Here is a 24551-nt window from a genome sequence, read left to right on the forward strand (position 1 = left end):
ACTATAATCTTATTGTATTTTTTCTAAGAGAATATTTTTTGATTGAAATGTTATATTATCTTTGTCAAACACAGTATTTTTTTGTTATTGTAATCTTACAATATTCTTTCTTTTCCTAGCATGTCTTACTGTACTCTCAAATTTTCTTTTTTTCTTGAAAAAACTTCATTTTTTTTTCCAATGTATTTTTTTTTCTTTTGAAAATAAAATATTTGTAACTTTCTGATCTAGGTTTTAATTTTACAGTAAGATAAGACCGTATGTAAGACAAAATGATTCAAAAGATAATATACTCTATTAGAATGACAAAATACATAAAATGGTAGTAAAATAAAATTATATGTTCTATTAAAATACATGATGATTTTATCAATAAGGAGTCTAAAATATAAAGTTTTCTAAAATTTACCAACTAAGATCTAAGATTACTATAAATTTTTAAAAGTGTAAACAATTACAGATTTCTTGTTCGATTAATCGCTATTTTCTGTAAACAATTTTCAAATTTTTGTAAAATTCTTTTCAAAAATAAAAATAAATAAACGAGTCATTTCCCAAAAACAAAAAGTTAGTTGCCTAAAATGCTATGTTTTGAGGGGGAAGGGGGTAACGTGGAAAAAGAGCAATAGTAGGACTGTAAAAGGATTTTAGTTTCAGCAGTAGTTCCGGCGGAGTATCCATTCATTCATACCTGCATACTGGAAACAAGGATTAAGAAAAAAGGGTTAGGGAAAAGGAAGAGCAGAGCGTCTTACAAAATTGATTCCGATTAGGCGAAATTGGGAAAAAGTTGAAGAGTTGTAATGAGGAAGTTGAGATGGGTGAAGGACGACGATGGATTCTGGGACTTAGACGTCTCCACTCCGGCCACCCTCAACGGCATAGCCCGACCCGCACCCGGTGACCCCATCCCATCCGTCCTCGGATTGTCCAGAGGAATCCGTCTTTCAAGACCCAAACAGGTCGACTTCTTCCAGCGATTCATGTTCATGCCCTTTATCCCTTCCTACTCCAATGCTAGTCCTCATGCTCATGGAAAAGGCTTCTCGCTTCAACGCGTTCTCTCCTTACCTTTCGCCCTTGATCGCTGGTACTGGTTTCTCTCCTTTTCCTAATCTTCTCCTAAATTTACTCAAATTGTTTCCTAATTCATATTCATGAATCACAATTGGCATCTTTGTTTAGGTGTGGAACTGTGCTTGGTCAGTTGAATGTACAAAAATTGGCATCAAGTATCAAGAGAAATGGGTTCAGGCAACCTAATGATGAATCTCCATGGTTTAAAAACATTGCGAGACACCTCAGCGATAAGTCGTTGTACGCGATTGATTTCTGCTCAGAATTCTTCCTTACACCTGATGGTTCTCTTCAATTCAGCTTAGAATCTTATGGCGATGATGACTACAAGACCCCTCGAAAGAAAGCAGTTTTTAATCACAAGGCAAACATATAATAATCCAAACTTTGTTCCCGATTAGGTCTTTAACATAATCATCACCTATCATTGTATGCTTCTTGCAGTTCCCACATCATAATCTAACTCTAGAAGCAGCTTCTCCTGGACTTTTCGTCGACAAAAATGGTGGTTTATGGGATATTCCTTTGAACATGGCAATCGATCTTGCATCTGTAGCTTCTGACATTGGCCCAAGTTACCATATATGTGTCAACCATAATGCTGGTTCACCGAAAAGCTTTGGAACCCATAAAAATGATGCAATTCCTCCTGCCTCTATACAGCCAGGTTTATCTGCCACAGCTGCTTTTTCTTTGAAAAACAGTATCGACATATGGAGAAGTGAAGCACCAAAGCTGAAAAAAGTTCAACCACATGATGCATTCCTCTCAAACCCTCATATCTCAGCTTCAGGAATCATTGGTAAGAATTTTTCATTCTACCATATCTTGTTTTCAATCTTGTTTCTGATAATAAACAAACGTATAGGAGGTGTGATGAGTGCATGTTTTGGAGATAACTCAGTAAGAGCAACAACAGGAGATGGTTTTGGTATTGGTGTGAGGAGGGGCAATTGTGCCATTTTAGCTGATTCATTTGCAACAGTCTCAGTCTCTGCACAGCTTGGAACTTTCCAGAAGATGTTCTTTGATCTAACTCGTTTTCAGGCCCTTCTTGATTTCCCATCTGGTTCAACTTTTCTTACAGGCGCCACTCATTTGGCAAAAGATTTATACAATTCCCAAACACCAAATCTTCAAACACTTAAAAAAATTTCTCCAATTACCACCCTTTCATTCCAGCAGCAGGTAATCAATCTTTCTCACATTTCTTGTTATGTTTATGATTCTAGAATGGTAGTAATCGAATGATGATGATGATTTTGAACTTGGTGTAGCTTGTAGGCCCTTTTAGCTTCAGGTTGGATTCAGGGGTAAAATGGGGAATGGAAAATGGTGAGAGGTTTGTGGAAGTGAAGGATCCTGTATTTGCAGTTGAATATGCATTACAAGTTCTTGCTTCTGCAAAAGCTGTAGCATGGTATTCACCAAGGCAGCAAGAGTTCATGATTGAGCTTCGTTTTTTTGAGTCATGAATATTATATTCATTAATTCATATATATGTTAATTATTGTCCTCAATTGAGTTCTTTAACTTAAAGGCTGTATGGGTATTGTTAAGAAATATTTATGAGCTGTCATTATGGAAAGTATCATATTTCTACTAGAATCTAGATGTTACTTCAAAATGCACAATTAAGCCTCAAACAAACATATACATAAGCTGCAAAATCCTAAATATCCTCTAAAAAGTTGAAACCTTGTTCAATAATATTGAAGTTTACATTTGCTAATACTATGATGCCTACCAAAACTAGTTGAAGGCCCATCTTCAGGAAGCCCGAGGTGTTCTTCATTATACTTAACTTCCACTAGGAACAGACCATGAGGTGGAGCCACAAGTGCCACCTTTGCAAGTTCCTTCCGATCACATGTTTCCAAGATCTTTGGAACAATGTCTGGCGGCAGTGCTTCCCTCCCAATTTGTATCAACAAAGCAACCTATCAAAATAAAATTCGAATCAACAACAATGTGCTTAAACATAAAACTTAAAACCCAAAATCATTTTAAGGTTATTGTATGTACTATGTACCATGTTTCTGACTTGCCTATACAGAAACCCAGACCCTTCAACTTCAACCTGCAAAATGGGTCCCTGAAAACAAGAAAAAAATTGTATAGTCAACATGACACCCGATCAAAAAAGTCAAAACAATTTATACCTTTTCGATTATATCCACTCGAGAGATATTCTTGACTGGGTTGACTACGCGATCATTGCGTTGTTTATTGGCGAAAGAAGAAAAATCATGTTGCCCTACAAAATACTTGGCAGCTTCTTTCATGACAGATACATTGAGTTTGGAAAGATTATGATAAGCATAGAGACGATGGAATGGGTCCAAGACAGTGTCGTTATAAATCTTGTAATGGTAGATCTTTCCGGTGACTGAAAAACGAGCATGGAAGTCGGGGAGTGCAGGGCTGATTTCTCTAACTCGAACATCAGGAGGAAGAAGACCATTCAGTGCTGCGTGCATGTCCTGCAGATCCTTGTAATTGAATGGTGTAACAAACTGTGCCACCTGAAAAAAACTAAAATCACGTTTCAAGCTTTTAATCTAACGTCATCAACGAACGTATGATGGAAGGCAGACCTGGCCGAGGGCATGAACTCCGGCGTCGGTTCTACTTGCACCGACTACACACAGATCCTTACGTTCTAGCTTTGTAACTCGAGTTAGGGCTTGTTCCAAGAGGCACTGAAGGGTTGGCGTTGATGGTTGATACTGCCAACCTGAACAAAGCAATTACAACCATAATCAACAATCAAAATTGACAAAGGAAAAAGATATCGAAGATTGACAGAAAGTGATGCAGAAGATAATAGATATATAGAGTAACTGGGAAATTCAATCAGTTTGGGGCAGAAATTAGGTATTAAGAAACGAAGAATGAAATTGGTTTGGTGAGATATCATAACAGAGAAAGTAATCGGGGAATTCAAGAAAGGCGGATGGAAACCGGAGAATCGTGTGCCGTCGTAAGATAAAACCAAACGCCATTTGTAAGTGTTGGCCGGATGAGTTTGTTGATTATACAGGTCGTCGAGATGAGCGGCGGCCAACGGCAGTCCAACTCCAAGTGCGGCGTAACCCATTATTCTTCCACAGTCCACACCATTCGTATACCAGTCCAACGATGGTTTCCAGTCCACTGACCACCACTTTGAATTTTATCCAACCCATTATTGTTTTATTTTATTTGGCCTTGGGGCTTGGCGGTACTTTTGCAGATTTTTTTTTAATTTTAGCGTAAATTCATATAAGTGTCCATTTCAGTTCAAAGATAAGCAAATAAGATCGGTGATTGTGGGAAGAAAGAATGGCTCGGCAAGAGTGAGGTGGAGGGTGACCTGGAGCGTGGTAACTTGGAGAACACCGCCCCTCATCTCGGGCTCGGTATGCCGAGATCATGGGTGTTTAGAGGGGGGGCAAAGTGTGCACAGGGCCTAATTTTTTTCATTATATATTTTTATTTAGAAATACAAAATTATAATAAAGATAAGGATCCTTTTTTCTTGTTCGTCCTGGGCCTTTAAAAATATTTCATTTTTCAGAACCGGATCCGAAATTTTCGGTGGAACTCGATGACTCTTCACCGAGTCACTCTCTTTCACAACCAAAGAAGATGACATGGAAGGGGGTGGTGACCACAAGCCTAAGAAAATATCCATAAGAATGAGAATACCTTAAAAAAGTATGCAATCAAATCTAACGTCAAGATGTCTCGAGATGACAAGGCTCTCAAACTCAACATAGGAAACAATCCTCATATGTGCTAGAATTTATTACTGTTTATTTCTGAAATATTTAATCATTTTAGAAAAGGGATAATTACTTAAAAGGGTAATGTATTTTATGATTTGTATATATTTGGTTACTAAGATTTTTTTTTCGTCCATATTTACTCCTTCAACTTGTTAAATTGTACACATTCAATCCTTATGACCGGTTACTTCTAGTTAGCCAAGAAAAATGACTTAATAGGGTAATATATTTTTCATTTTGTACACATTTAATCATTAATATTTTTGTACATATTTAGTCCTAAACATTTTTTGTTTCAAAATAAATCTTTTTTTGGTATTATCCAGTACTTATGAATGATTTATTTAGGTTTTTCTCACGATATCTTACGTGAGACAATCATTTATGAGGTGTTTGGGGATGTTGATGCATATGTTCTTTATATAGTGCTTAGCCCCAAAATTAGGGTTTATCCCACACTCGCGTCCACTTACTTCTCTATGTTGGGCGTACCCCCAGCTTACGATGGGCGTGCTTCTATGCTCACTACCTTGCATGCATGGTACCTTCTAATTGCCAATAACTTCAAAGTGCTATAACTCCTTCATTCTAAGTCTGTTTCCGACGAACTTTATATCCACGCAAAGGTGGTGGGAAACCCTACGCTCCTAGCCACAACCCAAGCCTAAAACCTTATGAATAAGACCCGAGACCTATAAAAGACCGAATCGCCGATATCCTTGGCCTTCGAGACCATGGCCGAGTACTTTCAGAACCGGGTGTTACAACTCTCCCCCAATTAAATTGGATTTCGTCCTCGAAATCGCTCCTTACTCACACCCGAATCCAACAAATGATTTGTGGAATGCAATTGATGGTTCTACGCGTAACCTATTCTTCTCAAGACAATCGAGAGCCAACCAAACTTCCTTACTGAAGGAAAACAAACTTTAAGCTTCAACAACTCACTTCTACCTTTACAGAGATCGAATCCATGCTGGTCTGTCTCCCTACATAACCATCTGTAGGACAATTATACTTTACAGAAGGCTCAGATAATCTTTCAATTAGAAGATTCATCTCTGGAACGGTTAGACTCAAACGAGAGCTGCATAACAGGGTCAAATCAATTACTTTGAGATTATCCTATCCAACTATAAGCGTCTTCTCTCTTCTGATTCGTAAGCTACCCCCTCACAAGAATCCTCGCATCACTACTTCTACCTGAAAATCATGTTGTCTCTATCTACCCTCCAAAGGAAACGAGACCTCCCAGGTCTGAACTTATCTATCAACTATCTGGAACACCGGATTCCACCCAGTTACTGAACCAATGATCACCCTCCCATTTGCTCCCAACGACTTCTGTAGAAAACTTTGGGTATCAAAATTGCGTTATCCATCTTGCCACTCATGGCTCTATAAATCCTGGGATCCCTGATCCTATATCTCGACCCCACGGTCTCTGCCAGGTCCCATCTTCCTTGCCACGAACACACGGGTCTCGCCTACGGGTCTCACCCAAACCACACTACTGAGTGGCCTTGCCTCCAGGTCTTACCTGTCTAGGGATATGTAGGTACCACTTCACATCGATTCCTATCTACCTATCTTTTCATGATTTTAATCATGCTAACTATGAGATACGGCCCCATGCCTACACTAACTAGGAGATACGGACCCCCACCCACACTTTGATATATGAATGCTAATGAATGTTGTGGCTAACCCACAGTCTTACAACATTTTCCACCCTATCTGGCTGCTAGTGGATGCTACGGCTATCTCACAGTTTTACAACACTTTCCACGTTGATCATGGAAACGGCCTGTCCTAGCTAAACTCAAGTCATGATGAGAATTTCCTCCACCTGGTCCCCAAAGCCAACTATCAAACACCAAAAGGACACGAACCATACGTTGGGAAGTTTCCAACACCCCTAGCTCATATACCCCTCGATCCAATCAGCCACTTAGGTTGCCTTCCTTCCTGACGAGAATACGAACTCATCCTAAATCCACACTTTCTTCTATTCCTGAACCCTTGGAGAAATCTCCCCTACTTTGTTTCAACTAACATATTACAACACATCTGACTGGAAAGATCCTCAATCCTTCGTACCATCTAGTGATCAATCTTGATGGTAACCAATGCTTACTACTGTTAGTGTTCCCAAAACCAATCGACACTAAAGCAGTAAGACCATTGAAGATTTTCGGAATACTTCCCATGTTCTAATCACATTTGCTACAGCTACTGCATCCCAAAAATTCACTTTATATAGAGACGTCCCCTCACTACTACCCTAAGACCCATGATATGCAGATGACATATAATCCGAACATAAGCAGGAGGTATAATCCGAAGATACAACTACTCACGTGGATGCGAGAAAATAATAATAAAATCACATATAAAAATTGATAGGAAAGAAAAAATATGCACTTGCAACATCAGAAGTCGCTCGTGTCTCCTCTGTAACCAACTGGAATGCCCTACTCCTCGCCACACGCGCCTCTGGCCAGCTCTGACGGCCGTCGGTGATCCTCAATGTCGCAGGGGCAGGTTCTATCACTTGACCTATTGCTGCCAAACTCGGACATTGGGCCTTCTTTTGGCCCCTCTGACTGCAATGGAAGCAGATCAGGTCTGATCCGTGGCTGGTGATAGCAGTACAATACCTACTATAATTACCAATCCGTCCGCACTTGAAGCAACCAGAAACATCACCACTATCGCTCCTACACACACCCTCGTGTGTCCTGCCGCACTTACCATAGAGTCTACGGTCCTGGTGACTTCTCGATCTAGAATATGATGCCTTAGGCCTCTTGCTCGATCCTGCAGATGTCTGCACCTCGTCTGGTTTTCTCTTCTTATCTGCCTCTCAGTCAATCTCCCTTTCCCTGGCTTGAGCGATCATATCCTCCAGCGTCTTGCAGCTGGACCAGCTCACGAACTGTCTAATTTCGCTCCTCGACATCTCATGGTACCGAGCTTTCTTCATCTCATCGTCTGCTACGTACTGCGGAACAAGAAAGGCTCTCTCTCTGAACTTGACAGTGATCTCTTCCACTGTCTCTGTAGTTTGATGGAGGTCTTGGAACTCCCGTGCTAACTACTGTACCTCAATAATTGGTGCAAAATTATCCTTGAACCTATCCGAGAATTCACCCCATGTCATTGTTGGATTAATGTCTAAGTCCATAACTTTAATTGGTAAGACTTGACCCAACACGGCATGGTCCATTTGGGTTGCATGGCATCGGGACACTTGGATAGACCTTTTATGAGAAGAAGATATTTGTGACATATTAATATATTATAAGTTCAAATATATTAATATGAAATCATGTTATTTAAATTAGTATTGATCAAGAATTAATTTGGACTTAATTTAGTGATCAAAAGAGACGAATTAAATATATGGGGATTGATTGTGTAAATCATTCATTCTTATATATGTGGGATTATGATCCATGATTCCTTATGTTGGGTTTAACCCATGTGGTGACCCATGGATACTCCATGGAGATTAAAACCCATGGAGCATAAGGAATGGGTAAAGTCATGGATTACATGGTGTAACCCTAATATGCACACTACATAAGGACCCCTTTAGCTCAAGAAATTGGCACTAGTGACACATATATGAGGGCTAGCCGATTTGAGCATCAAGTGTCTTCTTCTCATGGTTATTCCAAGTGTTGATGATGTTGTGTGAACCATTTGAGGTTTCACACTTGGGGCACTAGGTTCTCAAGCTTCATGGAGTCAAGCTACATCAACAATGTATGTATATCTATCTAGTTTATTATTCAAGTATCTAAGGAATTGTATGCTAGTTAGGGTAATACCTTAGAATATTCATATTTTCATATATAATAGAGAAAACATAGATCCAAGGTATTTAGGGTTGGATGTACACTTAGGAGTGTTAGAATGCTCAAGACCCAACAGCCATCGCGTCCAACGCGACATCATCTCCAATAGTATGTCCAACCTCCTCCCACCAATCAACGCTCTGTCCTTCAGAAGACAGGAGGCGATTCGGACCTTGTCCCCCTCAGGACACCGGCTAGAACGGAAGGCGTTGGCGACATCTGCCAACCACCGGCTGCTATCAATGGGTTCCTTGGCCCCATGATAGTCTGGAGCTCCATAGGCTCTGAACTCCCTGAACGTCAACGAGCGTGCCCCCACTATGGCTGCCATCTCGGTGCGGAACGCACCCAACCTTTCATCCAAAATATCCATAATGCATTCCTTGACCTTGCCAAAGATCACAGGGGTCTGGTCCAAAATACTGCACGTAATCTCGGCTGAAATAAACTCTCCCATCTGTTCATCCGGCTGCCCGACTCCAAAGCCCGAGCCTGATCCCTCACCGACGCCTGAACCGCCCACTAGTCTACCACGTAGCGTCACCATACTGCAACATAACATAACCATTAGAATACTCATCACCATCGAGGGATCACACACACACACACTACAAGTTCCCCAGTCTTATCTCAACCCTCCTTGACTCGAGTACGAATCCTCTACTTTCAGTAGTACGGGCCCATACTACCTTCCACATCTATCTATACTTTCCTCAAGGATTGCCTCGACTCTACCAAGTCCCTTACTACTACTACTACTGCTCCCAGCATACTCTCATCCTAGGCTTGCGCTAGGGTAATCACCGTCCCACTCTCCGCCATATGTTGCATAAGAAGTCCCTACTGTCTCCCCCTAACTAGCTCGCAAATACCATTACATATCACTAAGACTAGATAATTCTTCGAATTAGAGGTTCTACTCTACAACGGTTAGACTCAAACGAGAGCTACAAAATAAGGCTAAACATAACCTTCTGAAATTATTTAGTCCTCGCAATGTGTAACTTAACATATTCGTTTACTAGTTAGTAAAAGACAACTAGAACTCCTAAAAGCACAAAGCAAGCAACATTCGAGCATTAAGTACACGTAATCAAGCATATACTAATCAGGCCATCATATAGACTAATAAGTACTAGCATGCAGTTCATAAAGTTGATACACATATAACAGGCACATAAGGCATCCTTCCTAGATCCTTATCCCTAATCTAGCATGCAGTTCTCATAAACATATAATAACATAAACTTGTATGGGTAACGAGAATCCCTACACTTCTATTAACTCATATCTTCCTTAAGACCTTCTGAACAAAAGTCCATTTTCCACAAAAGCCCAAACTAACATTTTACCGAAATACCCCTAGGCTCCAAAACACAAACCGAACATCCGGAACACTTCTAATGCATCACTCACACCCAAAATGGCCTAGATCTTACCCTTTTAAAAGCCATAATCCTTATGACGACCGACCTTCGGGCCACAGCCTCAGACTAGGAGTCAATTTAGAACAGGGCGTTACATGTGAATATCTAAATAAGGCCAATTTTTATGAAAATTGACCATTTAGCCCATTAAAACCGTGAAGGCCCAAATAGAAGCCCATTTTGTGAAAATTAACACTTTTGACCCCTTTAAAACCATGAATATCATAAAGATCCATTTTTATTTAAAAATGACTATTTTGGTCCTCTCAAAACCGTGAGTTAACATAAAGACCTCACTTTTTGTTTATTTGTCAAATATGGCCCCTTATATAGTTTTATTTAGTTTTCAAACATCCTTAGCATGTTTAATCCTTTCAACTTCATAGTAAGTCACATAAGGTGGTTTCGTTCACAAACATCACCAAGTTTAGTAGATATTTCGAGTTTGGTGAAGGTTTAACATGTTTTCATAACATAATCACAACATATAATATGAAAACACACATATGCATGCATAAATACATAGATCTGACATAAAAGCAACTTGTATCGTCCCCCAAAACATAGTAAAAACTGAAAACAAGGGGGTATGAACTCACATTGGGAGATGGATTCGGTTTTGTTGAGAAGTTTGAAGGAGTTTTTGGCCTAACAAGCTCCCTTGAGAAGAACTTCTAAAATAAGATGATTTTAGAAGCATATACACGAGAATGATGTTATTTTGAGGAAGAATCTTAACATAAGATGGATTTAATCAACTCAAGTGTGAAGTAACTTACCTAAAGGGATGAACTATTGTGAGAACTTGTTGAAAATCTACACCACCTCACGATTTTCTTGAAAAAGGAATGGAGGAATTCTTGAAGAGTCTAGGGAGGAAGTTTTAGAAATTAGATGAAGTTTAAATTTGGAGAGTGGAGAGTGGATAGGGCCGAGAATAAGAAAAGAAAGATAAAGTGAGAGAAATAGTTGGTTATTACATGAGGGGTTAGGAGTTTTGCTTAGAAGTATGTGAGATCAATAACATGGATAACCACCATACAATAATGTGGTGTTAAGAGTAGTATGATCAACATTTTTTAACCAATAATGGAGAGAGGATGAAAGAAGAGAGTGTATTGGGCTTGAGTTTAAAATTCAACCTAAAACACATTAGCCCAATAGAGGTTTTTCGGCCCATGAAGGCCCATTAGGGACTATTGGCCCAAAAGAGGTAAAAACAATGGGTTTTCGGCCCATTGAAAACAAATGGGTGGTTTTCGGCCCAATAAGGTCCATGATGAGTCTTATGGCTCAAAATCAGTTACTTAGTGAATGTGGGTACAATTAGGGCCCAAATAAGGATTCGTAGCCCAAAAGAATCAAGTTGTGAGTTTATTGGCCCATTAGGCCTAATAAATGGTTCCTCTCCCAATAATATGTTCGAACCGGGAAGCTAGGGTTACAACCCAAAGTTGGGTGAATATAGTGTATTGAATTTGGTTTAGCGCTTCACGAGTGAGTTTTGATTCGAATAATTGTTTTTGAATGAGTACATGTATAACATCAAACTTGGAATTACAAGATACATCAAAAGTTGATTACACATAGACATAATTTCCTGGCCTACAAATGCTAGTTGTGACAGCCCTCGAATCAAATAATACCAGAGCGGATATATTTTTCACAAGGAATGATCCTATAATGAAACACATAAACATAAGCAATAATCAATATAAATAAAAAGATAAGGAGAAGATACATACTCTTCACCACATTGGGAGTTGCACATGCCTCCTCTGCTATCAACTGGACGGCTCTGCTCTTGGACACAAACACTTCTGACCATCCCTGGTGGCCATCGATAATCCTCAACGTAGTAGGAGCGGGTGCCGCCACCTGTCCTGCTGCTTCTAAACTCGGGCACTAAGACCGCTTTTGTCCCCTCTGATTGCACTGGAAGCAAATCAGATCTGATACTGTCGTGGTAGGGGTGGTGGTAGCAGTATAATCCCTACTAACATTACCAGTTCGGCTACACTTAAAGCAACTCGAACTACCTTCCATGCACGTCCCCTCGTGTAACTTGCCGCACTTGCCACAGTGGCTGCGACACTGTTGGCTCCTCGATCGGTGATCCAATACCTTGGGCTTCTTTCCCGCACTCCTTGACAGAACCCCCTCTAGTTTCCTCTTCTTATCCATCTCCAAATCCAACTCTCTATCTTTGTTGAGCCCTCACAATCATCTTCTAGCGTCTTGCAGCTGGATCGGCTCACAAATGAGCGAATATCACTCCACAACATCTCATGGTATCGGGCCTTTTTCATCTCCTCGTCCGCCATATACTACGGAATAAGAAGGGACCTCTCCCTAAACATGGCGGTGATCTCAGTCAGTGTCTCAGTATTCTGCTGGAGATCCTGGAACTCCATAGCAAGCTGTTGTACCTCAATCACTGGTGCAAACTCGACCCTAGACCTGTCCGAGAAGTCACTCCAGGTCATCACATCTAGAGCTACATCATCTCCAATGGCATGTTCGACCTCATCCCACGACTCATGTGCTCTGTCCTTCAGAAGACAGGAAGCAAGTCAGACCTTGTACCCCTCGGGACATTGGATCGTACGGAAGGCGTTGGTGACATCAGCCAACCACCTGCTACTAGCAATGGGGTCCCGAGCCCTATGATAGTCTGGATCTCCATAAGCTCGGAACTCCTTGAATGTCATCATGCGTTCCCGTAGCATGGCCTCCATCTCGGTGCAGAGTGCACCCAACCTCTCATCAAGTATCTCCAAGATGCCCTTCTTGACCGTACCGAAGATCACATGAATCTGGTCTAAAATTTTATGTGTGACCTCAGATGAAATGAACTCTCTCATCTGCTCATCGAGTTGCCCAGCTCCAGAGCCCGAGCCTGATCCCTTACCGGAACCTGAACTGCCAACTAGTCTAGTGTGTAGCGTCAACATACTGAAAATACACCATAACAAACATCAGTATACTTGTCATAAATCGAGGGATCACACATACTACAAGTTCCCTAAGGTCATCTCATCCTTCCTTGATTCGAGTACAGATCCTTTGCTTTCAATAGTATGGGCCCATACTACGTTGCACATCTATCCGTACTTTCCTTAAGAACTATCTTGACTCCACCAAGTCCCTTTTACTACTACTTCTTGCGCTAATCTTATCCTAGGCTTTCCCTAGGGTAATCTCCGACCTACTCTCTGCCATCAGTTGCATAAGAAGTCTCTGGTATCTCCCCATAACTAGCTCACGAATACCATTACATATTACTAAGACCAGATAATTCTTCGAATAAGAGGTCCTACCCTACAATGGTTAGACTCAAACGACAGCTGCAAAATAGAGCTAAACTTAACCTTATGAAAGTATTTAGTCCTCATAATATGTAACTTAACATATTCATTTACTAGTTAGTTAAAGATAACTAGGACCCCTAAAAGCACAAAGCGAGCAGCATTCGAGCATTGAGTAAACAAAACCAAGCATATCCTAATCATGCTATCATATTACTAACTAATCAGTACTAGCATACAATTCAATAAGCTCATACAGCAGGCATATACGACATCCTTCCTAGATCCTTAGCTCTAAACTAGCATGCAATTCTCATAGTTATATCATAACATAAACTTGTATGGGTAATTTGGGAGAACTTACTTGAGCTCGGCTGATTGCATGCACCATACCCTTTTCTATTTTCGAAATCATTTTTGTAAAATGGTTTGTCTTTAAAAAAATTTATACCCAGTCCTCAGTTTGAGTTCATACACACCCGTGAGTGTGCTCGAATCCCTCAAACCAAGGCTCTGATACCAGCATGGGCCATTTTACTAGTTTATTATTAATCTCATTCGAAGAAATTGTTAATAAAACATGTGGTCTCATCACTCCACACCATTCATTATCACCGCCATCAACCATCACAACCACCAACATTGTCATTGACCACCTCCATCATCAATTCCACTGATCACCACCATCGCCATCGGCCCGTCACGACTACCATCGAACAAAACCTAAAACTAAAATCAAAACATGAAATTGAAATTAAATCCCAACCTCAAATTGTCTTTAGGCTAATAATAGATTTTCTGATAGATAACTTTTTCGATCGCCAATGCTCTAATAAGATGTCACTTTCCCAAGGTTTCTCCACTAACAACCAATCCAACAACCTAATCGGCAACCAATTTATATATATATATATATATATATATATATATATATATATATATATATATATATATATATATATATATATATATATATATATATAAACTATAGGTGCTCAAACCAAATCCAAAAATCAAAACCTTAAACTGACCGAAAACTAAAATATGAAACCTAAAATTCAAATCATATCCTAACGTCAAATTAAAATCAAATCATAAAGGTGAAAACCTAACTTGATATCAAACATGATGACGACATCTATTGTCATTCTCTTTCACCAGACAAAAATCGTTCCCTTTGTTAGAGGCCAGGAAAGCCAAAGAAATCAAACACAAAGATTTGTTTCTCTTTCCTCTTTTCGAGATGCACAAGCGAGGTCACCGATGAGGTACATGTCGCCGAGGTCGCCGACTCTGGCTGGAGCTCCAACGAAGGAGAGGAAGAGGAATGAAAAATGTTTGAGGGAGTGACCAAATTTGTAAATACAAAAAATGTGGTGGCTAAATTTTGAAATCTAAAAATTTTAGGGACCAAAACTGCAAATAAAAATAAAAACTATTAGGCCCAAAATTTAAAACTCACACATTATATTGTCCATTTGTTATTTGAAATTAAATATATATAATAATGATTTTTTTTAAATATTCATTATTTGAAATTAAATATACATAGCAATGATACTTTTTAAAATGTTTTCATATGATTTTTCTGGAAACTTTTTGATATGACTTTTCTCAAAAAAGAAAAAAAAGCACCTTTTCAGATAAGATGGTTGATATGTAGTTGCTTTTTTCACATTTTTTGTATGATAAACGAAACTTTCTGAGATGAAGTCCAAACTTTTATATTTTTACCTTCATTGATAATTTGCTTCTATTTCAATAGTTTGTCTGTCATGTTTTCAATTACCTTTTAACATCATTTATCTCTATAATCTTTTATGAAAACACTTTATTCAAAACCTTAATTTACTTGTTAAAATCAATTGAATGCAACTTGCTTTATGTTATACAAATGACGCATCATATGATTTGTCAACGAAATACTAAACGTTACTCCAACCCCTTTGGGCTTTGGGTAAAGACACGCTACATAATTGGACTAAGTAAGAGCTAAGGAATAAATAATTACAAATATCATTAATTTTAATTCTCACGACAAAAAAGCCACAAAAAGATGAGTAATGAGTTACACGCTTGAGTAAGAAGTACATATACTCAATGTTTTAAAACCGGTTTTTTGGTTGAACGAATATGGTTACTGGTTTTCGGTTCAACCGATTTAACCGGTTTGACTGTCGGTACAACCTTTTTTATTTTATAATTTTCATCTTTTTTTTTCCCTACATACATAGACATCTATAAGTTTAAATATTAAAAATACATATAAATAAAAGTTGTAGATTAATCCAAATAAATTTAAAAATACATAACTATAAATTTTACAATTTTCGTATATTAAAATGAAAATAAAGTATAATACGAAAATAAATATAGTTTTAAATGAATACAAACACATTAAAAAACTTCATAATATTTACCATATATTTTTATTCAAAGAAATATAAATAGATGTGGAAAAAAATCAAAGTTTGTTATGCAAAATGATTCATTTCTATGTGTTTTTATTTAATTTAACCGGTTTAATTAATCGGTTCAAACGAGTTTTTATAAAAACCGACCGGTTCATCCCGGTTAAGAAATTGACATAAAATCGTTTCTAGTTGAACTGCTATGTTCTCTGGTTCCTGGTCTAATCAGTTCGGTCAGTCGATTCAAACCGGTTTTTAAAAACAATATTTATTTATTAGTATTTTAAACGAATAATTATATTTTAACAGGTAGAAAGATGTCATGTAATAACTTTAACTATGTGACCCATAACTTTGAGGTTATATTTTGACTGGTTTTGGTATGTATGGTTTTCAGAATCATTTTATTTCAAAAAGTAGATAGATTATTATTTCTATAACAAAGTGTGATTAACTATAATTTTCATACTAATTAAAAATTAAAAAAAAATCAAATGTAGATGTTAAGAAAACATGATTCAACTTTTTTTTATCTAACTCCCTCATTTTGTTACCTTAATCCTATCAATGTTCCCTTCCATCGCCTATTTCGATGATCGTTGCCATATTTGCCAAATCTCAATTTCCACATATGTGCAAATAAAAGTCTCCTATCCTTGGAAAAATGTCACGGACAATCAACTATTGTAATGTACCTAATTTTGTCACTAATTTTTTTTGTACAATAGATCATTAAACTTAGAAGTTACCTATAAATTAAATCACTTTCGTTAAATTTTAACGGATACCCAATTACTGAGCCTACGTGGAAGTGTGACGTGTCGAGGAAATTTAATGATCTATTGCGTAAAATAATAGTTTTGTGACCAAATTAGATCAATAACAATAATTGATTGTGCTATAGTGATATTTCCTATCCCCCCCCCCCCCCCTCCTTTTTTTTTCTTTTTCTTTATGTTTTTTTAATAATATTGATTAGACCAAACCCCACCCACATAATCCTAACATTCTTCTCTTTCTCATGAACGAAACCTTCAACAGGATTCGGGTCAACAACACTTCCCTAGTTCATTTTGTCTATTATTCCCTTCTAAGTGGTGGTACAAAAATGGAGACATCTTTCTCGTCACTGATAGGAAAAAAAAGTACGTTGCCGCCTTTACCAACATGACCGAAGACGTCTTTCTCTCTTCTTCCTTCTCAAAAAATACATTGTTGCCCTTTATAGAAACCCTTATACGTGTCAATTTTAGCTTTGATTTAATAGTCATATGGATGATTCAGCTCTGACATTGTCTACTTCAAAGGTGTAAACCAAAACCCGATTCCACTCAACATTGATATTATTGTTGTGACCTGATTGTCAGACTTAGGTTCCGGTTTGCAGAACTTGTTTTTCCAAATATTGATTCTGAATATTTCTGGAATATTGTAACGTATAGAGTGATGGGTTGAATATGTGACATATTTTTGTTTAATGATATAAATTAAATAGAAAAAAATATAAAAAAGGGTGGATGACTAATGGTGTGGTCCACTGCCACATATACTCCATTAGCACGTCACATTTCCATGCATGTTCGGTAACCGGTGATCCATTAAAAATTAACAAAAGTGAGTTAACTGATAAGTAACTAGTAAGTTTAATGACCAATTGTGCAAAAAAATAAAAATAGTAACCAAATCGGGTAAATGACAATAATTGATTGTGCTACAGTGATATTTTTCCAAAAAAAAATGATATGGCCATAGTGGTACAAGTCAACCATCCATATACGCTCGATAACCGGAATCTGTTAAAAATTAATAAAAGCGACTTAATTAATATGTAATTTGTAGGTATAATGACAGGGTAAAAGAAAATAGTTTAGTAACTAAATCGGGTAAATAACAATAATTGATTGTGATATAGCGACATTTTTCCTAGGTCCTTACTCCTGATTTTCCAATTAAAGCACCTATGTTTACTGATTCGCTGTACTGGTCCTCTATTTTGTCTCTAATCCCTCTTATAGGTTCTTGATTCACCAGATTTTGAACTCTTAAAGTATACATCAGTTTTTTGTTTGGATTTATTTTGGATTATATGTTGCATATGTGTGTGCTTGTGTTTATGATAATATTTTAATAATTTTGGCTCAAAGATATTTCAAATAAATGGAAGATTGGAGTTTAAATAATCATACATTATTGTAAATTATTGGAGAAAATTGAGTTATTATTATTATTAATAAATGATATATTTGAGGGAATTAAAAAAAACATAATAATCTTGTTTACATGTAGTTTAAATAGTTTTAAAAAAAAATAATTTATAAGCTATTTTTTTAATGACAAATCTATTATACTCTCATAAACTATTTATAAATCCACTTACGTTCCTGACGGGACTTTAACCCTTGATATTAATGAGGAATGACAACATTTGATACCACTGAGCTAGAAGCTTTTTGGTTTAGTTTTTTAAATATAACAAACTAAAATAATTGAAAAAATAAGTTAGTGTAAAATGCAAACAAAATGAAGGATTCACAACTACTAATGCAAGTATTGATGTTGGTCCATTAGTTTTTTTTTCTTTTTCTTTTATAATGCTTTTTTTATTTAAAATGTTATGTGACTTGATCTCTTTGTTTGTTTAGTTGCCAAATTGATAAATATTAAAAAAAAAATTATTAACCATAAGGTAAAATAACAATTTAGTTTTATTTATGATAGTTTATTCTATCTACAAAGAAAAAAACTTTGTGTATATGACATTGTACATACATTCTCACAATTTAATTATTTTGTACATACAAAACTTATAAAAAAGAGAAACAAATCCTCAGTTAATGTCAAACAGATCGAAAATATTATTGCCTTTTTTTAAAATTATTTTATACATAGTTAGTACGAAAAACTCGAATAAAATATATTATAACAATGGTAATGTCTTATTTATTAAATAAAATTATTTTGTAAAGATTATATTTACTAAAAAGGATCAAAGTATAATCATGTTACAAATCTTTAAAAAAAAAAAAAAAAAGAGTCAAAGGTATTCATCTTTTTAAAAAAGAAAAGAAAAAAGAAGGATATATTTAAGAAAGGGGAAGGGAAGGCTGAAGGGGTGGTTCTCTTCCGTGTTTCACTATAACTATATAAGTAAACATATCCCAACCCTCTTCTTCATACTTCATATTGGAGAAGAATGGTATTTGCTGTGAATCAGAAGAGGAAGAAGAAGAATACAGGAGAAGAAGAAGATGGAATGCAATTGAGATTGGGGAAATACGAGATTGGAGCAACTCTTGGTGAAGGGAATTTCGGCAAGGTTAAATATGCTAAAGACATTCAAACCCAACACTCTTTTGCTATCAAGATCATTGATAAAACCCGCATAATAGACCTCAAAATATCCGATCAGGTCATCATTCTTTTCCTTCCTATTTCTTCACATTCACAGATACCACCGAATTCATCAAGGTTTTCACACTCTTCAATCGGTTCTACCGGAACGATCTTCATATGGGTTTCAATCAATTAACTTATCCTTGTTGATTGCGGGTTTGAACTTTACACAACATAATGCTACTTTTTGTTTTGTGGAAAATAAACTCTCTCATTCTCATTCTCTCTGAAGATCAAAAGCTCTGCAACAGTCGATATCAACAATCTATGTTTTGATTCTATTAAAATTTTAAAATAGTCAAACGATACTTTCGATGCTCATTGATTTGTCGTAATGCAGATAAAGAGGGAGATCGCTGCATTGAAGCTTCTTAAACATCCTAACGTGGTTCGATTACACGAGGTTTTCTTTTCCTGGACTCTAATCTTTCAAACTCAGCAATACATTAAAATAATGCTACAACATTCTGTTTCTTTTTATAATTAATCAAGTCGTAAAACTTCATGTAGCTGGGGTCAAGTGGGCCACATATTTAGAGCAATTACGCAACCCAAAAAAGATTAGGTCTTTTGATAGCTCTAAATGATTACATATGTCAATTATTATGAATTATGAATATGAATTACAAATAAAGTCGTAGTACTATAGGATCCCAACATGTTTTTCAGGTAAGTTATCACATTGTCAATATAAAGTTCATTTTTTAGTTTAAAATTACAAATCCAAGTACTTACCATTGATTTATTCTACTTCAGTTTTAGGAATGTTTATGTCTTAACACATTATGTATAATTAAATGTCAACTTTAAGGTTATCCAAAATTTTCTTTACGTATAGTTAATTTTCAAGTTCAAAGTAAAAGTATACAAAGTGATAAGAGGGTCCAAGTGCATCTATGAGGAGACATCTTTTATAATTCAAGAAAAAGTAGGGCCTCACATATACAATTATAATGCAAACAAGTTGTCATATTGTGAAGAATCATTTTGCAAAATTGTTTGGTGTGTTGTTATTACACATGGAAATAAAAATTTATGTTTTTTTTTTTTGAGAAAATCTTGACCTCCATTAATTACAATTTTTTTTTTTTTACTTTTTCACATGCAGGTTTTAGCCAGTAAAACCAAGATTTATATGGTCTTGGAATATGTCAATGGAGGCGAATTATTTGACACAATTGTAAGTTGTAATCATTAATCACCATTCTTTTCTTTTATCAGTTTCTGTCACAATTTCAATCTTTTTTTTTTTTGATAGGTATCAATTGGAAAGTTACCCGAGTCAACTGCCAGAAAGTTATTCCAACAGCTTATTGATGGTGTTAGTTACTGTCATGACAAAGGTGTTTTCCACCGTGACCTCAAGGTCAAACTCCAATCCACATTGGTCAAACCCTAAAAACATTGCATTAGTCAAACCCTTGAATATGTTTTGAAAACTGCAGCTTGAAAATGTGCTTGTGGAAGCTAAAGAAAACATCAAGATAACTGACTTTGGCCTTAGTGCATTGCCCCAACATTTTAGGGTATGTTTCTTTATGACTTCAACATTGAAACAAATATAAAAAACATACGATAATTATGTTTTTTTTATGGTTTTTATATATGATTAGGAGGATGGGTTATTGCATACAACATGTGGAAGTCCTAATTATGTTGCTCCTGAGGTGTTATCTAACAGAGGGTATGATGGAAGTGCATCTGATACTTGGTCTTGTGGTGTCATTTTGTATGCAATGCTTACAGGGTATCTACCTTTTGATGATAGAAATCTAGCTGTGATTTATCAGAAGGTAAAAATGGATAAAGTTGTAAGCTTTATTGATTCTTTAATGTTGTAATGATTTGGGGTTTTTATAGATTTCCAAAGGGGATGTGCGAATGCCTAAATGGATGAGTCCAGGAGCAAAGAGTCTTATAAAGAGAATTCTTGATCCAAACCCTAAAACAAGGATAACAATGGCAGATATTAAAGTAGATGAATGGTTTAAACAAGATTATACTCCTGCTAAACCTAATGAAGATGAAGTTTTGTCGATACAAGAGACTGTAAGAAATGAAATGCTACTTTTAATGAAAAAAGTTAATACTTTTTAATTGTTTTATCAAGTTCTTGAATTTTCTTGCTTCAGGCTGTAGAAAATCAAGAATCACCTACCCATATTAATGCTTTTGAACTCATTGGAATGTCTTGGAGCCTTGATCTCTCGGGTTTCTTTGAGAAAGAAGTAAAGATTTTGATTGGATTTTTCATTATTCCTAAGTTTAAATAAATATTATACTTGACACAGAGTTTAAAAGTTACAAACACCGTTTGGTTTGTTACAGGATGTATCAGAGAGGAAGGTTAGATTTACATCCACACTTTTACCAAAGGAATTGTTAGAGAGAATTGAGCACACAGTAACTCATATGGGATTTAAAGTTGAAAAACGGAATGGAAAGGTTAGTATGAATTCAGTTATGTGCATTCACTGCTTACAATTAGAAGAAATTAAGAAGTTGTCTTTGTGAATTAAATTTGTTCAGTTGAAAGTAACAGAAGAACATAAAGGCTATAGAGAGTCAGATCGTTTATCAGTTACAGCAGAAGTAAGCCCTCTTCAAGTCCTTATGATTGTTTTCTTGATCTTGTTACAATCTAAGCTCTTGTGTATATGTGATTGCAACAGGTGTTTGAAATAAGTCCATGTTTGTATGTGGTTGAACTAAGAAAAAGTTGTGGTGAGGCGAGTGTATATAAAGAGGTAAACTCTTTGTTTCTTATAAGACTACACTTACACAATCTCTTTGTTAAATACTTAATTGAAGCGTATGTGTGCAGTTATGCAACAAGTTGCTAAAGGAATTTGCGGTTTCATCAAGTCAGGAGCATTTGGCGACAAAATTGTTGGAAGCTTCTTAGGTTGGACATAACAAGTGTATGAATAGTTAAGTATTTGCAATAAATAGGTTTGTTAGTTTGGAACTGTAAATATCTTGTTCATAATTTATGGGTGAAGTGTTTATATATTTAGAGGGATTTGAATATGTTGGTTATATTTATTTATGGGTTTGACCATAAAAGCCTTTCAATTTGATTAGTGTGGTGAATATTTGAGCCAGGAGTTCGATGACCATCTTAAAGATTGGGGAATTTTTCGCAATTGACTCTCCTAAAATGATTCAATAAAATAACTTGTCAATGAAATGGAATTGAACTTTGTTGAACATGATAAGGTCAGACAAGTCACATCAATATTCGATGATATGCACTTGAAACAATTGTCTATAGTCCCAAAATAATGTTGTTAAGGATGTTTGTCAATGGAAATTTTTATCTACGTCACAGAAATATCAATTTTTGACTAGGCAGATGTTTCTTAAATGAAAGATTTAGGGGAAGCTTCATATATTATAGCAATTAAGATACAAAGATATAGGTCAAAATGATTAATTGGATTTGATCAAAACTACATACTCTTGATAAAGTTTTTAACTGTTGAAATGGAGAACTACAAAAATGGAATGATCGCTATGGCACATGGCATACCACAGAGTACAAAACATCTAATAATTCTTACCCCACAATACTCTTCTCACTCACTACATAATTGATAATTCCCAATTCAATGTCTCCTTTGCTTTGCACGTTTCCATGAACTTTTACCTTTAATCTTCCATTTATCAACCCCACCAGGTTGGTTTTTCTCTTCAATCTCTCGAACCTTCCTTTTCCTGTAATTAATAAAAATGCAATGCACAACAACTTTTAACAAAACCCCTTCTAAAACTCATCATAATTAAATATTATATAATCATCAAACAAATTAATCTCACCTGTAAACCTTGAGTGATTGATCAGAAAGTAACTCATCAGCCAAAGTTGCCTTCCTTTCTCTCTTTGTAAGTCTAGAAGTGAAATATTCTGATACTGGCTCCACCACTGTCCCAACCTAACCACCATTTTAAATATTAAACTTATTATTATGTCACTAAAGACTAATCTACCCCCGCCTGCCTCAGAAACATTACCTGGAAATACTTTGGGAATGTGCTTAATTTGGAGTCACCCTTCTTGTAATGCCTCTTGGGATCAATCACATTTCTCAACTATAAATATAAACAGAATTGTTACAAAGTCGAATCATTTATGTCTTTTTTGCAATTTAATCTATTTATTAAGAGATGTCATGGCACCTTTAGGAGCTGAAGATCTTTTTTCAACTCGGGTGTGAGAGTAGGGGCAGGCATGTCAAACCTACATTACATACATTTCAAACATGTTTTAAATCAATGGCTGAATCTTAAAAAACTTGGGTATATGATTTGACATAGAAAGTGAAAATACTACATACCAACTCTTTCCTGTTGTGTCTTTTACTTGCTTCTTTAGTAACTTGTTGACTTTTTTTGGGTCATTAGGTGGAACAAACAGCCCATCAATGAGCTCTGAGTTGGGTCTATATACCAGATTAGTTTCTGATATCTTTTCAGATTTGTTATTGGATCCATTTTTTGTACCAAATGAAAGAGAAGGTAGCTTTGGTTCCCATGAAAGGCCTATCATTTTCTTATCTTCAGGCATTCTATTTTTCCTATGAGAAAAACTTAAAACACAACTGTTAATGTTATGCAATTAGTGTCTGGAATCCAAGTGATAAAAACATAACAGCAGTGTCATAGTTTCAGTCTTGCAGAGTAACGGATATAAAGGGTAGAAAAAAATTTGAACAAAATAAATACGTTACGCGAAAGGTATCTGATTCTGCAGGATGTGTTAAAAGAAATTAAATAACAAAAACAAAATCAGTTATGAATGGATATCCAAGACTGGCACGCTGGTAGCATTCAAAAGATCACGCCAAATCTAGGATGAAACTAGGGTTACAAAGTGGCAAAAGAATCATAAATTCGTCTAAATCAGAAAACCATAGATGAAACTAGGGTTTAAGCGTCGAGATGTGTAGATTAGATTGTCAACATTGAAATAGGCTCGCAAATCGTGGGGAATTGAAGGTGAGAAAAAAAAGTCCCAGAGAAACGGGGATGTTACCTGAATCAAGGGAGAAAGAAGAATAGAGGCAAGCAGCAGTGCAATATCCGATGATAGAGGCGGCGGCGAGCAGCGAGTGACGATACACAGCCAGAGAATGTGAATATGCGACGACAGAGGCGACTACCTAGCGAACTATGAAAAATAAAAGATGTGTTTGTGTTTTAAGTTTGGATTATTGACAAATTTTGCCATCAAAATTTTGGATTTGTCATATTTAGTCCATTAAATTTAAATTATGTTAAACTGTACCCTAAAATTTTGTAA

The 24551-nt window shown here is 36.4% G+C and overlaps 4 protein-coding genes across 5 annotated transcripts; 2 read left to right on the forward strand and 2 right to left on the reverse strand.

Annotated features, from left to right (window-relative positions):
- Nucleotides 1-617: 617 nt before the first annotated feature.
- PDE320 (pigment defective 320) lies at nt 618-2685 on the forward strand. The gene is made up of 5 exons (XM_078980081.1): nt 618-1090; nt 1186-1441; nt 1522-1879; nt 1946-2265; nt 2355-2685. Exons 1-5 carry the CDS (start codon nt 804-806, stop codon nt 2550-2552), a joined length of 1419 nt encoding a protein of 472 aa, XP_078836207.1. The 5' UTR covers nt 618-803; the 3' UTR covers nt 2553-2685.
- LOC145031515 (Pseudouridine synthase family protein) lies at nt 2674-4267 on the reverse strand. Its single transcript, XM_078980087.1, has 5 exons — nt 4042-4267; nt 3675-3814; nt 3240-3602; nt 3110-3172; nt 2674-3017 (listed from the first exon to the last, which is right to left on the reverse strand). Exons 1-5 carry the CDS (start codon nt 4175-4177, stop codon nt 2781-2783), a joined length of 939 nt encoding a protein of 312 aa, XP_078836213.1. The 5' UTR covers nt 4178-4267; the 3' UTR covers nt 2674-2780.
- A 14696-nt stretch (nt 4268-18963) lies between these two features.
- On the forward strand, nt 18964-22344 carry LOC145031525 (CBL-interacting serine/threonine-protein kinase 1-like). The gene is made up of 12 exons (XM_078980100.1): nt 18964-19265; nt 19590-19652; nt 20358-20429; nt 20508-20615; nt 20695-20775; nt 20863-21042; nt 21110-21298; nt 21382-21477; nt 21578-21694; nt 21779-21841; nt 21922-21996; nt 22074-22344. The coding sequence occupies exons 1-12, from the start codon at nt 19050-19052 to the stop codon at nt 22152-22154; spliced, it is 1341 nt and encodes a 446-aa protein (XP_078836226.1). The 5' UTR covers nt 18964-19049; the 3' UTR covers nt 22155-22344.
- A 324-nt stretch (nt 22345-22668) lies between these two features.
- Nucleotides 22669-24417, reverse strand: LOC145031531 (rRNA-processing protein fcf2-like). Of its 2 annotated transcripts, none has more exons than XM_078980119.1 (6): nt 24285-24417; nt 23587-23838; nt 23429-23489; nt 23264-23341; nt 23069-23184; nt 22669-22966 (listed from the first exon to the last, which is right to left on the reverse strand). In XM_078980119.1, exons 2-6 carry the CDS (start codon nt 23814-23816, stop codon nt 22858-22860), a joined length of 594 nt encoding a protein of 197 aa, XP_078836245.1. In that variant the 5' UTR covers nt 23817-23838; nt 24285-24417; the 3' UTR covers nt 22669-22857. The 2 variants fall into 2 exon arrangements, with proteins under 2 accessions (XP_078836245.1, XP_078836237.1); XM_078980111.1 differs by having other exon boundaries at nt 23587-23826; nt 24285-24415.
- Between the last annotated feature and the right edge of the window lie 134 nt (nt 24418-24551).

The sequence above is a fragment of the Lactuca saligna genome, chromosome 1 (assembly GCF_052625555.1).
Source record: "Lactuca saligna cultivar CGN05327 chromosome 1, ASM5262555v1, whole genome shotgun sequence".
NCBI classification, from domain to species: domain Eukaryota; kingdom Viridiplantae; phylum Streptophyta; class Magnoliopsida; order Asterales; family Asteraceae; genus Lactuca; species Lactuca saligna.